Source organism: Biomphalaria glabrata, chromosome 10 (genome assembly GCF_947242115.1).
Source record: "Biomphalaria glabrata chromosome 10, xgBioGlab47.1, whole genome shotgun sequence".
Taxonomy (NCBI): domain Eukaryota; kingdom Metazoa; phylum Mollusca; class Gastropoda; family Planorbidae; genus Biomphalaria; species Biomphalaria glabrata.
In genome coordinates this window covers 31,070,702-31,085,504 of record NC_074720.1, presented here as the reverse complement: position 1 = coordinate 31,085,504, position 14,803 = coordinate 31,070,702, and the positions used below count along the sequence as shown (strand labels likewise).

General features: G+C 36.3%; 1 protein-coding gene across 1 annotated transcript; it reads left to right on the top strand.

The window, feature by feature from the left end:
* Positions 1-1,975: 1,975 nt before the first annotated feature.
* Positions 1,976-11,436, top strand: LOC106051721 (uncharacterized). Its single transcript, XM_056045061.1, has 5 exons — positions 1,976-2,301; positions 3,517-3,788; positions 6,507-6,638; positions 8,535-8,669; positions 9,672-11,436. Exons 1-5 carry the CDS (start codon positions 2,283-2,285, stop codon positions 9,732-9,734), a joined length of 621 nt encoding a protein of 206 aa, XP_055901036.1. The 5' UTR covers positions 1,976-2,282; the 3' UTR covers positions 9,735-11,436.
* Positions 11,437-14,803: the final 3,367 nt, after the last annotated feature.

Here is a 14,803-nt window from a genome sequence, read left to right as displayed (position 1 = left end):
GTCATTTGTATGTTGTTGTATGACCTATGTGTCCAATGTCATGTGTCATTTGTATGTTGTTGTATGACCTATGTGTCCAATGTCATGTGTCATTTGTATGTTGTTGTATGACCTATGTGTCCAATGTCATGTGTCATTTGTATGTTGTTGTATGACCTATGTGTCCAATGTCATGTGTCATTTGTATGTTGTTGTATGACCTATGTGTCCAATGTCATGTGTCATTTGTATGTTGTTGTATGACCTATGTGTCCAATGTCATGTGTCATTTGTATGTTGTTGTATGACCTATGTGTCCAATGTCATGTGTCATTTGTATGTTGTTGTATGACCTATGTGTCCAATGTCATGTGTCATTTGTATGTTGTTGTATGACCTATGTGTCCAATGTCATGTGTCATTTGTATGTTGTTGTATGACCTATGTGTCCAATGTCATGTGTCATTTGTATGTTGTTGTATGACCTATGTGTCCTATGTTATATGGGCGTAGCCAGGGAGCGTTCTTGGGGTTCAACCCCCCCCTGAATAAAATCCCCCTCCCCCGCATAGGGAGGGGGAGGTCGGAATTTAGTGACTGAATTTTTGCTTTGATTTTGTTTATTTTAGATGAGGTTTTAATATTAAACCATCACTAACACTTGTAATTTTCTGGGTCAGATCTGTCTCCTTTTTAAATAGGGGGGAGGGGTGACATTAGCTTCTTTTCAGTTCCTTGGTACTCTGCCCTGGTTAAGAGATGCCTGAAAAAGTATCTTGAACACTGGTGCTAGCTCATTGCTTAGTTCTTTGAGTAATCTAGCTGGAATACCATCAGGTCCAGATGCTTTATTCGGTTTAATGTTTGCTAATAGTTTTTGGATCCCCTTTTCTTGTGCTTCTATATCTCCTATGCTGTCTTCTTAGTTCAAATTAAGTAATACACCAAACTCCCACACACACACACCGAAAAAAAATCCTGGCTACGCCCATGGAAGGGAACATACTCCATGTTTGACATAGATCTAAATCCAATCGAGTAGGTCAGTAATAACCAGACCTAGGGTCATATACAGCTAGTGTTCTATAAACATGTTGTGAGATAAGAGATTGTATTAAAACTAAAATCTTTGCAGCAGAGGTTGATCTAATCTTGCTAAAGCTATGTACGGTGCCCTCCTTTTACTCAAACGTAGTCTATAAATATCGTGCGGTCTAGTGTGCTACGAAAAGAACACTTTACCAAGAAATAAGTCAAAAACAAAACTGAAAATTACGTAACGTATTGACCTCGCCAGTGTTTGTTTGATTTAGGATACACAAAAATTAACTCTTTCTTTCCTAATTGACGATACCATCGTCGATTTGACCTAATTAAATTAAATTAATGTTCAACTTTATAAACTTTCATTTGTGTTCTATAAAAAGAGCCTGCATTCCCCTTTCATTCTATACCAATAAAACATTTTCTGATAACAAACAACAAAGCTATTGAAGCTTAATCAAAACAGGGTACTGAAATAGTAATTAGCAAAATGAAACGTGGAAAAATAATTACGGAGAGAAAGAGTTAAAGGCACCCTGTATTTCACCACAGGCTCCATGTAATATTCTTTAGTAAAACTACGTGCAAGCATTATGCTCAGTTTGTATGTTACTGTTGTGACTGCGTTCAGTGCCGGATTTAGTCTTGATAAGGCCCTAATTTATTTAAGATATGGGACCCCTAGTCATCACCATAGGGCAATCTTTCCTTTGTTTTCTACAAAATGGAAATTATCCCTGAAACATATTTCAGGGGGGCCCCAACCAAATGGGAGGGAGGGCTAAGCAATAGCGTATGTTGCCTATAGGTAAACCCGGCCCTGAGACTATCCATGTTAGTGTATGTATGTGTGCTATTTAGCATGTGTCTCAATGTATGATAAAGTGTTTACAACAAACAAACCAGGGTTAGATAACATATTTGGCATACGACTCTACATTAATCATGTGAGAAAACGGTCCAGGTATGAGGAGAGGAAGAAGGTAGACCTACAACACTTCTGCTCAAAAAAGTGACAGCATGTCAACAAGGAAGTAACTGTAGACATTTCGTTTTCTTAAACTTGATTTGATCATTTTAAACTAACCTTCCTCAAGTTTTTAATCTCCACCAGTGCGGGTGCGTACTAGTAAATGTGTTAGGAGAATGGAAATTCGTTTGAATTGTTCACCCCATTGATATCTCCCTTCTCTTAATGATGAAGTCAGGCCCTCAAAACAGGTAGAAATAGTTCGTGAAAGTTTAATACCAGAGAAAGAATGAAAGATAACTCTCTGCGTAAGTACACTTTGCCTATAGCTTACTATATGTTTAAAAGTGCCGGTTATGACCCGCGACCCGACTATTTAGTGCATTAAATTAGGAAATAATACTATTAATAAACTTATAAGTAAAGCGAATGCGTGAATCTAAAATTTTAATAAAAAGTACATTTTTATTAACTTAATTTTGCGTAGATCTAGATCTACGCAAGTAAAGGATATTCATGCCACTGTTGTCCATGACCAACATTTTCCAACTCTTGTTGACCTACTTGAGATTGGCGAACATTTTTAGATGCTGCCAAATATGAAATGTTTGTGGGCCGTATGTAAAAATATTCTGAAATGGAGTACATATTAGATTTAATTACATCCTGCTCTACTCATAGGAAGTTAAAAACTGTGAGTGTTTTAATAGTTTAACATTATTTGGTTCAAGTATTTACACACTATAATTTCAGCTGCAAGTCTGATCTCACTAAACTATCTCATTCAAAGGAAGATTAAAAATATCAAAACTATTTCAATAGCACTGAGGTTTTGAAAACTTATTTCAAATTTGCCCCCCCCCCCCCCAAAAAAAAAAAAATTGCTTCATAATGCCTAAACTTGTTTTCTTTCATATCAGTCAATAAGTTTTCCTCGTTTAATGCGTCAAGTCCTCTTTAGCCAAAAGTTGACTATCTGATAAGCAAAACTGTTGTTTGAAACCTTGAAAGTGACTACATCTATTGTTCATAAATTGATTTTTACCCTCGTATATCACCAAATCCCGCCAGTAGTAAATCATAAAAATTAAACAGTTGCAATAAACTCAATTTTTCAACCTGTATTTAAAAAATTATAATTTTTACATTGTGAGTGAAGTTGTTATTTTCTCAATTACTATAAACATGTGGTGGTCCGGATTTAACCTTTCCGCGGGACGGTTTTTGCCCGCGGGTCGTAATTTGCATGCGTCTTCAGAACGAGACAGCTGGAGGTCGCTTACAAAGGCCGCGGGATACACATTTGAGACCAAAAGAAAATCCGTTACCGAGGACAGACGTAGACGGCGAAAATAAAATCTTAATCGACCACCGGCGGACAATGGTTATGCTTGCTCTGGTAGTGGAAAAATATGTAGGTCACAGTTGGAGCTGCGTAGCCACGGGAAACACTGCATTCCGCATTCATCTTCGACTCGAAGACAAGCCTTATTAGGTAGTCACATTTTCTAACCCTATTTCAGCTCCTCCTTACGACGAGGTTGTAGCTGGTGACTTCCAGAACACCAATCCAGGTCGTCTGCAGACAGTGCAGAGAAATGTAGAGCACGGTCAAGCATATCCACTAACACAGCCAGGATATCCACATCCACCAACAGGATATACTTCAACGCCGATGTTGAATCCCAATCCACCGCAAGGATGTCCGCAGGCCGGATATCCACCTCCAGCTGAATACAACCAGCAGTCTCAAACAGGAGCTCAGCAGTCGGTTCAGAATATCAACAACATCATTGTGAGTTTAAGATTAGCTTCTGTTTTACAAAACTTACATCATCTCACTCTGTCTATCTGTCTATCTGGTAAAAAGGTTGAACATGCTTTTTCTCCCATCTCCCATTCTCGGATCAAATTGAAGCTTTGCACAATTATTCATTGAACATGACCAAACACGAATCAATCAAAAAAATTAACAAAATAGTTAATTAGTTGAATTAGTTAATGGTGGTTAATTTTTTTTCTTGGATATCGAAATAAGGGGAATAAATGCTACTTAATGAGAGATATTCATGTATATATGGATTTAATCCCCTTAATACGTTTTGACACATTTTTATCCCACTTCCCTTTTTTGATTAAGTTGAAATTTTGCATAATTATTCAAAGTCAATGACAATGCACGAATCAATCCTTAAATTAACCAATTAGTTAATCAAGTAGTACTAATTTATCAATTTTGTTTAACATACCACAAACAGTGCCAAACCCCTGCCATTTTTAGATAAATGGCAGTAATTAAGTGGGTTTTTTTTAAGCTTAGATAAGCTTTTTTTTTTTTAAATAATCTTTTTTTTTATTTCTTTTTACAAAGCTTATACCAACTCACTCTGTGTGTCTGGTTCAATTTGTGTACACGTTATATCTCTTTCGTTTCTTGTTTTTGTTAGTTTATGGAAACTCTTTTTAGCAGTGATGTCTAAACTTCAAGCTTAGGACAGGGCCGGCTTTGGATAATTGGAGGCCTTCGTCGAAGTGAATTTGGTGCCCCCCCCCCCCTATGAAAGGGAAAATAATGAAAAGAAACAGCGAAAACATTAAAATTACGCAGAACCTTCCTGTGTCTATATTTAAATCAACAAATAACTGAAATTCATACATACATTTTCCGTAGTAGAGTTAGACTTGTAAACATAGAGTCATAGTGCTGAACTATGCTTGAGATTTGATTGAAGCTTTGAAATTTTCTCTAAAAGAATTTTTTTTTTAGTCCTATGCGAGGCCCCCGCCATATGGAGGCCATAGGTGGCTACCTAATTTGCCAGTGCCTAAGGCCCGTACTTCTTAGGACCATGTCCGGCTCGTAGTGCTATCCAGATCTTAGAAATATGAACCCACGGGACACGCGTGGCATAATTTATACGCCTCCCTCCAAAACCGTTTGAGGTAGGGCACCACACCTTGCAGGATACACACCCCTGGGAAAAAGTAGTTGTGTTTTTTTTTTATTATATCTTACCACGTGGAGTCAATGCTTGTCTAATACTACATTCACTAGCTGTTTTATAGTTTTATAGCTGACTTGCATGATTTCTACCCTGTAACGCCTGAGAGAGAGGCAGTCCTGTTCTCTTTAGTGTCAGCCCTAGGACAATGGTGTTCTCTGTACTTCGCTGGAATCCAATTGTTCTTACGTTTTACTTGAACTATGTCAACATACCTAATACTTCACCACGTGTTAAAACTTGAATGTGGAGAGGACTTGTTGATTTTCTTACACGGGAGAGGTTTTGAAATAAATAGACGAAATAAACAATGTCAAGGACGCCAAATGGAAAGATCCCTGTTGTCAACTAAATAATACTAAAACGATTAATACAAAAAAATCCTTATTTAAAAAAAAGCTTATCTAAAGGGGAAGAACTCCGCCCTTAAAACTATATCTATCAATATTGGACATGTTATTTCCCTTATTCGATATTAAACAAAATAATTTATTACCAATAATTAACTGACTAGTTGGGTAATTTTTTTTTTTTATTAATGTTTGTTTTTTCTATGCCAATGAATAATTGTGCGAAGTTTTAACTTGATCGGAGAATGGGGATGGGAGAAATAACGTGCGCACACATTTTACCAGACAGACAGACAGACAGAGTGAGTTGATATAAGCTTTGTAACTAAAAGCGAAAGAGCGAAAGAGTTTTGGTATATGCTGAAAAGTGTGCGGAACTTATAACATGGTTGTAGTTCCATGGTTCATTAAAATACTTTGCTTATCAATATTACGTAGTCTGTACACAGGATACGCCAAAAAGCTTTCTATTTATAGATTAGGCTCCATGTACAACAAAAATATGATCGTGCTTCTTCAACTACTGTTTGCGTGAACTGCAAACATTACAGAGGGGAAAGGAAACTTTAAATACCTATATAGTGCATGTGTTGCTTGGACTGCTCTACACTCAACAGAGTTTCTGACATTTTTAGTTGTGACGCTTTCCCGCATCCTTACCTTAAGCCAGCAGCCAGCTAAATTAGTCCGGGAGAGAACTGATAAGTCGCCCAGCTGCTGGACAGAGCACGAGCGCCAAGGGTTTTCCTTAATTCTTCCTAGCTATTTTTTTTTTTAAATGTATTCAGACCAATATTTTACCCTTTCCAGTTTGTGCACTGCTGACCAGGACTAACCAGGCCTGTTTGAACACCATCAAGATTCAAGCATTCGTACAGAGTACACATTTCTTTTAATTTTATTGCGCCCCAATAGCAGCCTCTACCCTTTCCAAATTGTTATCACAAAAAAATGTAAATTCACTATGACTCATTTTACGTAAATCACGGTGGCTATGTATGGTTAAAAGAGACAGTTACACTGATATGGTACACACACGGTTCTAGGTTGTTGAACAATTATTTATAAAGAAACACACTTATTGTTTCATTTTATAATATCCCTGCTAAAAAAATAGTTGACAAACATTTCATTATTTTTTATTTTTTTTTGTTTCTTCAGATAACTGATCCGCCCCACTACAGACACGTGAATTTCACTTCATTCAAAGATTATTTGCCAGCAGCAATTTTGGTGGCTGTCGTCTGCTTTTGCTGTCCCACAAGCTTCATTGCCGTTTTGCGGGCAAATGACGTAAGTATTTAAATGAGAAAAGATCGTCTCTCGAGAAGTAAAATGCCACAGCACTTTATGAATTCGGCTTCTACTTCTTGGTGACGACAAGTGACCTTGAGAACATGTGACCTTTAAACACCTTGACTGAAAGTGGAACAAAGGAGTTATGAAACCATTATCTAGTTACAATATTTTCGAATATATACGCCGCGCGCACACACACACACAATAAAATACATCATACATGTATTCCCACACACACAAATGCATATACCCCGCACACGCGTATACCCTACACACTCGAATACATATGTCACGGATGAATGTGTGTATGCATGTATAATCTATTTTTACACTCTGCGCGAATGACCGGAAGTGTGTTGGTTGTTAGAAAGAGACCATCTTGTGTGATATGCAGTAAAGCTGATTAAAGTTTATGTGTTTGATCTAGTGGTTTAATTGTTTTATTTCGTTAACTACAGCTGAACCAGGGACACCTAGAGACGTAGCGAGACCTAAGGTAGATTTTATCGAGTTATAAGTAGATAGAGTTATATAATAGGAAAGCTGTGACAACATATATCAAGTAAAGTTCCTCTTATAGACCTTGTGATTTATAGGTCAGATGATGTAAAGGTCATCTGTTTCAGTGGCCCATGGTTAACGAGAGTGTCATGTGGCCAGCATAACGACCAACTGCCTTTATTTTTTCCCAACTAATGTCAGATACTCATTAGAGCTGGGTGGACTCAGGGGCGCCCAAAGATCTCGAAATTAAAAATACCAGTCTTTACCAGGAATCGAAGCCGGGACCTCGGTTCGAAAGAGCCAAGCGCTTTAACGCTCAGCCAACGCGCCTCGCAGACACGTATATCCAGCATTAATTACAATGAGTAAAAATTAAACCGTACAACCCGCACCCTTATATAAGCTGCACGTGCAAACCGTGACATATCATAATTTACCTGTCCCCAAAGTTGTTGCTCATCAGACGTCTGTCCGTCGAGACACAATCGTGCTCCAGTTGTTGTTCCAACAAGCGATACATAGAGTGCAACACGCGGGTGAAATACGAGCCTAATGTTGTATCTGTAGTATGTTGTTCTGTATCTGTTGTAAGTTGTATTGTATCTGTAGTATGTTGTTCTGTATCTGTTGTAAGTTGTATTGTATCTGTAGTATGTTGTTCTGTATCTGTTGTAAGTTGTATTGTATCTGTAGTATGTTGTTCTGTATCTGTTGTAAGTTGTATTGTATCTGTAGTATGTTGTTCTGTATCTGTTGTAAGTTGTATTGTATCTGTAGTATGTTGTTCTGTATCTGTTGTAAGTTGTATTGTATCTGTAGTATGTTGTTCTGTATCTGTTGTAAGTTGTATTGTATCTGTAGTATGTTGTTCTGTATCTGTTGTAAGTTGTATTGTATCTGTTGTAAGTTGTATTGTATCTGTTGTATGTTGTATAAAGACCCACCGCTATCGCCATAGTTTCCTTTGTGCTTGAATAAAAGAAATTTTGTATACCCCGCACCTTTGTGTACCCCCCCCTCCCCTTTTTTTTCCATAGCTGCAATCTATCCAGAAAACATGTAGGCATATAACCCGCGGGTTATATGTACGCCAATACGGTCAAAACTTTCTTTGTTCTGTTCAGCGGAAACACCAAACTAAGCTAGACATATATGAAATTCTGCGAAACCATTCCTCCCCCCACCCCCTTTAAATCATTGTTTACAAATAGTCTCTAGTTGTGCTGTTGTTCGTATTGGAAAGTCGTTTAGTCTCTAGTTGTGCTGTTGTTCGTATTGGAAAGTCGTTTAGTCTCTAGTTGTGCTACTATTGTTCGTATTTGAAAGTACTTTATGTAACCAGAATGTGTAATAATGTTACTGTATTCATGTATTTGTTTACTGCAGGCTCGCAGCGCCATGTCAAGAGGCGACGAGCCAGCTGCAATACAGTACTCCAGGTCTGCCAGGTGTATGATCATCGTCAGCGCTGTAGGCATTGTCATCACGTTTTCACTTATTGCAATCGTCATCGGCATCGTTGTAAGTTAGTGTTACAGCTGTGTGATTATTTTGTTTGTTTTTTGTTGTTGCTCCAAATAATATAGTACGATCTCTCACGTGCTGGACCTGGAGCAGACTATGACAGTGATGTATAGATACCCAGACAGAGACATTAGTTGACACCAACACTGGACCTGGAGCAGACTATGACAGTGATGTATAGATACCCAGACAGAGACATTAGTTGACACCAACACTGGACCTGGTCTAGACTATAACAGTGATGTACAGACACCCAGACAGAGACATTAAGTGACACCAACACTGGACCTGGAGCAGACTATGGCAGTGATGTATAGACACCCAGACAGAGACATTAGTTGACACCAACACTGGACCTGGAGCAGACTATAACAGTGATGTATAGACACCCAGACAGAGACATTAAGTGACACCAACACTGGACCTGGAGCAGACTATAACAGTGATGTTTATAGACACCCAGACAGAGACATTAAGTGACACCAACACTGGACCTGGAGCAGACTATGGCAGTGATGTATAGACACCCAGACAGAGACATTAGTTGACACCAATACTACGAAGACTCGAGAGGAACAAAAAACTAACGAACACTAGGGCTCGAAGTACCATGGTCAGTGATACCGGCAGGACACATCGCGGATCTTTAGATTTATGTAGGGAAAATGTGGTACTAGCGGAGTCCGGGTGACAAGACAATAATTAGAGAATAAATTAGATATAGCTTAAGGACTATAAAGTCAGAAACAGTTTGAGATAAGGGGGAGACGACTCAAACACGACTAGGTGCTGGACCAGACCGATGTTGTAGGAGTCGATGTCGTATTGGTATATACAACTTGTGTTGTGGTTGTTAGATACAGGAACAGTATCAGTGCATTTCTCAAGGACATGCGGTAAGAAGAAACTATTCATCTTTTTTTTACTGTACGTTAGGAAGTTACGAGTTGATTCGTTGATGAAGTATTCGGCTATTTGTGTCTGTCAACTTATATCTAGGTAACGGTCAGAGACGGTAGATTTATACAAGTACATATCACATCAAGACTATACAGACTGTGACGTAGGCTCCAGGATCCGTGCTAAGATAAGAAAGAGAGAGAAACTGTCCAGTGTGGCTTGCTATTTGTACCCAGCATCAATTTATATGTAACTATGTTGTTTTGGCCTTTCTTGATTAGATAACTCCGAATTTCTCGTACCATTATTCATTTCTTATGTGTTTGTATTCATTACATTGTTTTATCTACTTAATTAGTCAACCAAATAAATCACATTATTATTTCAATTATATCCAATTTTGGTGGTTAGTATATCAATAATTAAACACCAATTTTAATGACACTATTGTGTTCGGAGATCCTCATTTGTCACATAAGTCATTGTTGTGCTCTTTACTTCATCGTCACCTTTTTGTATTAGTTTCAATCATTATTACTTGTTGGCTAGCCACAGCGAGAATCATCCTAGACATCTTGCCATCAAGAGCTGATAAGCTGATATTCAGTTTCTTGACAGTTAGTAATCAGAATTTATCGAAGCTAGAATATTTAGCCAAATTAACAGAAGGGAAGTAATTCATAATATTACATCAACTCCAAGGCAAGGGAGATAATTCTAACTAGCAAAGATACACACATAAATACGCAGTATGTACAATATCAGCTCTTGTTTGTGACCTATATACGTAAGGGTCTTACCTCCGTGTCAGTGGCGTAGCTAGGGTGGGGGAGGGGAAAATTTGTAAAATCCCTCAGTGCCAAACTTGAGGAGCCCTTAAATAAGTTTTCGAATTATTTTTTTTACATTAAATAATAAATATTACGCAAAATGTAGGTTCAATCCCACACCATCCCAAATAAGTCAAGCCAGCAGGGTCCCCAAATGATGGTGAATTCCTAGCTACGCCACTGCTCCGTGTAGAGGATAGATGATCAATTTTTTAAAAATATTTTAAGTATGTATGCCTATATTTTTAGTAACGTATGTATTGTCTATGTTATAATAATTTTAATGACTTAAATTGATTGCGCGAATTTCAATACAAAGTAATACTGGTATGTGAATTTACATACACGAAGGCCAAGACAGTGCCATTTTTTATATATACTATATGTTAATATGTACCTATTATAGATGTTGCTTATGCCAATAAGTTTGTTGTTAATTACAAAGCTTATATCAGCTCACTTTGTCTGTCTGTCTGGTAAAAAGTTTGTACACGTTATTTCTCCCACACCCAATCTCGGATTGAGCTAAAATTTTGCACAACTATTTTTTTTGTACCTGACAACACAAGATTCAATTAAAAAATTAACCAATTGGTTAATTAACTATTGGTGATTAATTATTTTGTTTGGTATCTTCAACAAGGGTAAGAAATACTACTTGACAGATGTGGTGGTATAAGTTGAATTAGTCCCTCTGAGGACTCTTGAGCCACAAGTGAGCATTTGTTTATGCATTTAAAAAACGATCATGTAAACCTTCACTAAGATACCCCCCCCCCCCCCTTTCTTCCTTGTCCCTTTCACAACTGGTCCAGACTAAAACAATTGGTAAAAGTATTTCTATCGCATAGATGTATATGTCTAGGTCAGTCATGCTTTGTGTGACTCATCAAAACTAATTGAAACACTCCACTTAAATTAAGCTTTTTTTTTTTTAAAGTATTTTTTTATGTGAATAAAACAGATTATTTATAGTTCATGTTTCTTACTGCGACATCAATATTTAGCCAATAAATTGACAATGTTGTGACTGATTCTAGTTTTGTTTTGTTTCATAAAGTGTTTCGAAGTGTAGACTGTCAAGTTCCACTCTCTTGGTCATTACTACCATGACCTAATTGGAAATTTAGCCAAAACAAAAAAGATTGTTCATCAAGAAACTCAAACTTGAGGAGGTCAACTACAATACAACTTTTCATGACATTTTTTTTTACCTTTACCTATCCCTTAGTCTGTTGGACCGTTGGGGCACCAAGATTTGTCGACCGTCTTTCTCCATTCCTCTCTGTCTTTTGCCTTAGATAGCACCTCTTTCGATGGCAGGCCCGTCCATTCTTGTATGTTGTCTTCCCATGTATAAGGACATGTATAAGTCAAATGAAAACAAGATTAGGAGGAACGAATGAAATGACATTTCCCTTTTGATACAAGAGCTCATTACATTATGAACCATGCGCAAGTTATCCGAACATCTAAGATAAACAAGAATCGTTTCTCATGCATGTAACTATACAGTATGTAGAGTTTACTTAAAGAAACAATTGTTAGTTTATTTTTGTACAAAATATCTTAAATGAAAAATAAAATGGCACATAGAAGTAATTCTGATTTAGAAACGAAATTAATCATCGGAGCCTTATTCGCCAATAAAGATCCTTGATATAACTAGCAATACACACCGGCTACGGCCGTTGATTTGTTCCTAGGCTTTATATTGTTTATAATGGCCGGATTTGTCTAGGCTACATATTCTCCAGTATGGCCGGAACACCCCCTTCTTTTCTTTTTTTAATTGAATCGCATACTTAGTCGTAATTAAACAAACTCCACACTTTAAATAACAAGACTAAATTATTTAGATTACTGGCGAATAGAAATATTATTCCGAAAAATGTATATTAATAACAAGGTTACAAAGACAGTTTATGTGGAAACACAAATTCAAAATCGGCCCCGAAGTGGTCCACCCAGGCAGGTAAAAAGGCAGGTTTCAATATTTTCAGAAAGGGCATCAGAATTAAATTCGATCAAAGAAAAATGACAGAGAAAAATGGAGAAAGAAGGTTGACAGATCTTGTGTGGCCCCAGCGTGGCCTAACTGATGTCTTGTAATGAATATCTAATTGATCTAATTGTTTTGTAAGGGGTCAATGTCTTAGTCAAATACTGAGAAAGAGAAAAATACATTTCCGTAAAAAAAATAAAAAATCTTAAGTTATGTGTTGTATGTATGTTTTGCAGTTATGCAGTTCACGCGATAATATGAAAAATTATTCATTAATTGTTGTTTTAAATTATGTCCAACTTATATATATAATAAATAGAATTTTTCTCTTAAAAAAAAAAAACATTTATTTTTGGGTAAATGTAGTAGTTAGTAGGACAGAACTTATATAACGTAGCAATAAAAATGTAAAAAAAAAAAACATTTTGACAAAAGATCTAAAGCCATTTGCATAAATGTGCTAAACTGTGAAGAGAAATGTCATGTCCCCTACTAAAGAACCTCCAGTGTTTGTTACTATTAATAGTGAATAGTTGTAAAAGTGGTGTATTTATATATACATATATATATATATATATATATACATATATATATATATATATATATATTTAGAGCGAAAGAGAGAATAGAGAATTTGAAGTCATGGAAGAACTATTCCGGCAAGGAATTTTCTTGCTAATGGCAGTAAATTTAATGTAGTTTTTTTTTCTTCCACTTTTACAACCCATTCTTTACAGGGCTTTCGATTGTTCATATTTTTAAAAAATTAAAATTATTTTTGTGTTCTTTCAATTCTTTTTTATCGCAATTAGTACAGCCAAATGAAATGCCAATGGCAATGACACATTGTCCCCACAATTGCTTGCTGTAAAGGGTGTGAATTGTAAATGCATTACACGCTAGACTCCACAAGTAACAAAGAGATTATCTAGTTAGTGTATTTCTTGGCTAAGTTGGAAAATTTATACAATGTCTGAATTTACGACAGTGCCGCCGTAACGCCTCCCTCCCTTAAAAGGGTGGGGGAACTTCACATTTGAAAAAAATATAGCTTTTTGTTGAAATATTCTTATTAAATATGAAAAAATTGGAGGAGTGGTCGAGTGGTATAGCGCTTGGCTTCCGAACCGAAGGGTCCTGGGTTCGAATCCTGCTGAAGACTGGGATTTTTAATTTCGGGATCATGAGGGCACCTTTGAGTGCACCCAGCTCTAATAGGTACCTGACATTAGTTGGGTGGTTGATTGTTGTGCTGACCACACGACACCCTCGTTAACCGTTGGCCTCAGAAACAGATGACCTTTACACCATTGGCCCCGTAGATCGCAAGGTCCGAAAGGGGAAGTTGACTTTATTTTGAGAAAATGAAAGAAATGAGATCAGTTTTAATAATGTGCCAAGCTTTTAAATTAGTATTTTGTTTATTTTATTTTTATAAATAACACATGTCCATTTCTACTGTTTCTGATGTGTATTTCTAATTGCCAGAATGTAACAATTTCTAGAGCAGGCGATCAATTACTAAATGAATTCTTTCTCTTTGTTAACAAAAGTAAACACTATTTAAAATGTAACTAAGTAGCTGGTATGACAGAAAATACTTAATTTAGGTGACCGGTCAATTCAGTCCTTGGTCATTTCATCCCCATTTAAATATTTTTCTATTTCTAAAAGTTTGTACTTACAATCGATAGGTTATCTATCTTATTGATGTACCTTTATATTTATACATACTATTTTTTTTTCTTTAGTTTTTAATGGCATTTAAAATTTATTCATATCTAACGTGTTACACTTTTTGTCTTTTAAATAAAAAATAAATATATTAAATATTGCTCATTTCATGATCTTTACAATTACTATTTGTTAGGTAAAATGATCAGAGATGAAATGACCGGGGATGAAGTGAACGGGGATGAAGTGAACGGGGATGAAGTGACCAGCAACCTTAATTTAGTAATAAAAATATTTTATACCATTATTTTAGAAATACACAAAACCGTCAGCATACACAAAAACAAAATTTACAGGAAAATCCCCACCCTTTTTTTTTGTAGTATAAATAGGCCTACAATCTCTCTCTCTCTTTTTTTTTTTTTTTTTTTTTTTAATGAATAGTTGTAAAAATGGTGTATTTTTAAGAAAAAAAAACAAACAGCTTGCATGGTAAATTAAAAAAAAACTAATCATTTTACAGTCAGAAAAGAAAAAAAGTAACAGTTGAACAATTACCTTGAAAGATATAAAATATCATGATAACAGATTTTCATTATTTTTTCTAGATTTAACCATCTAAACAGCACGGACAGACAGACAGATCACACAAAACCAATAGAAGGGCCGCTAAAGTTGTGTTGTTCTGTTTCATATAAAGTTTCAAGTTATTCGATTTTTTG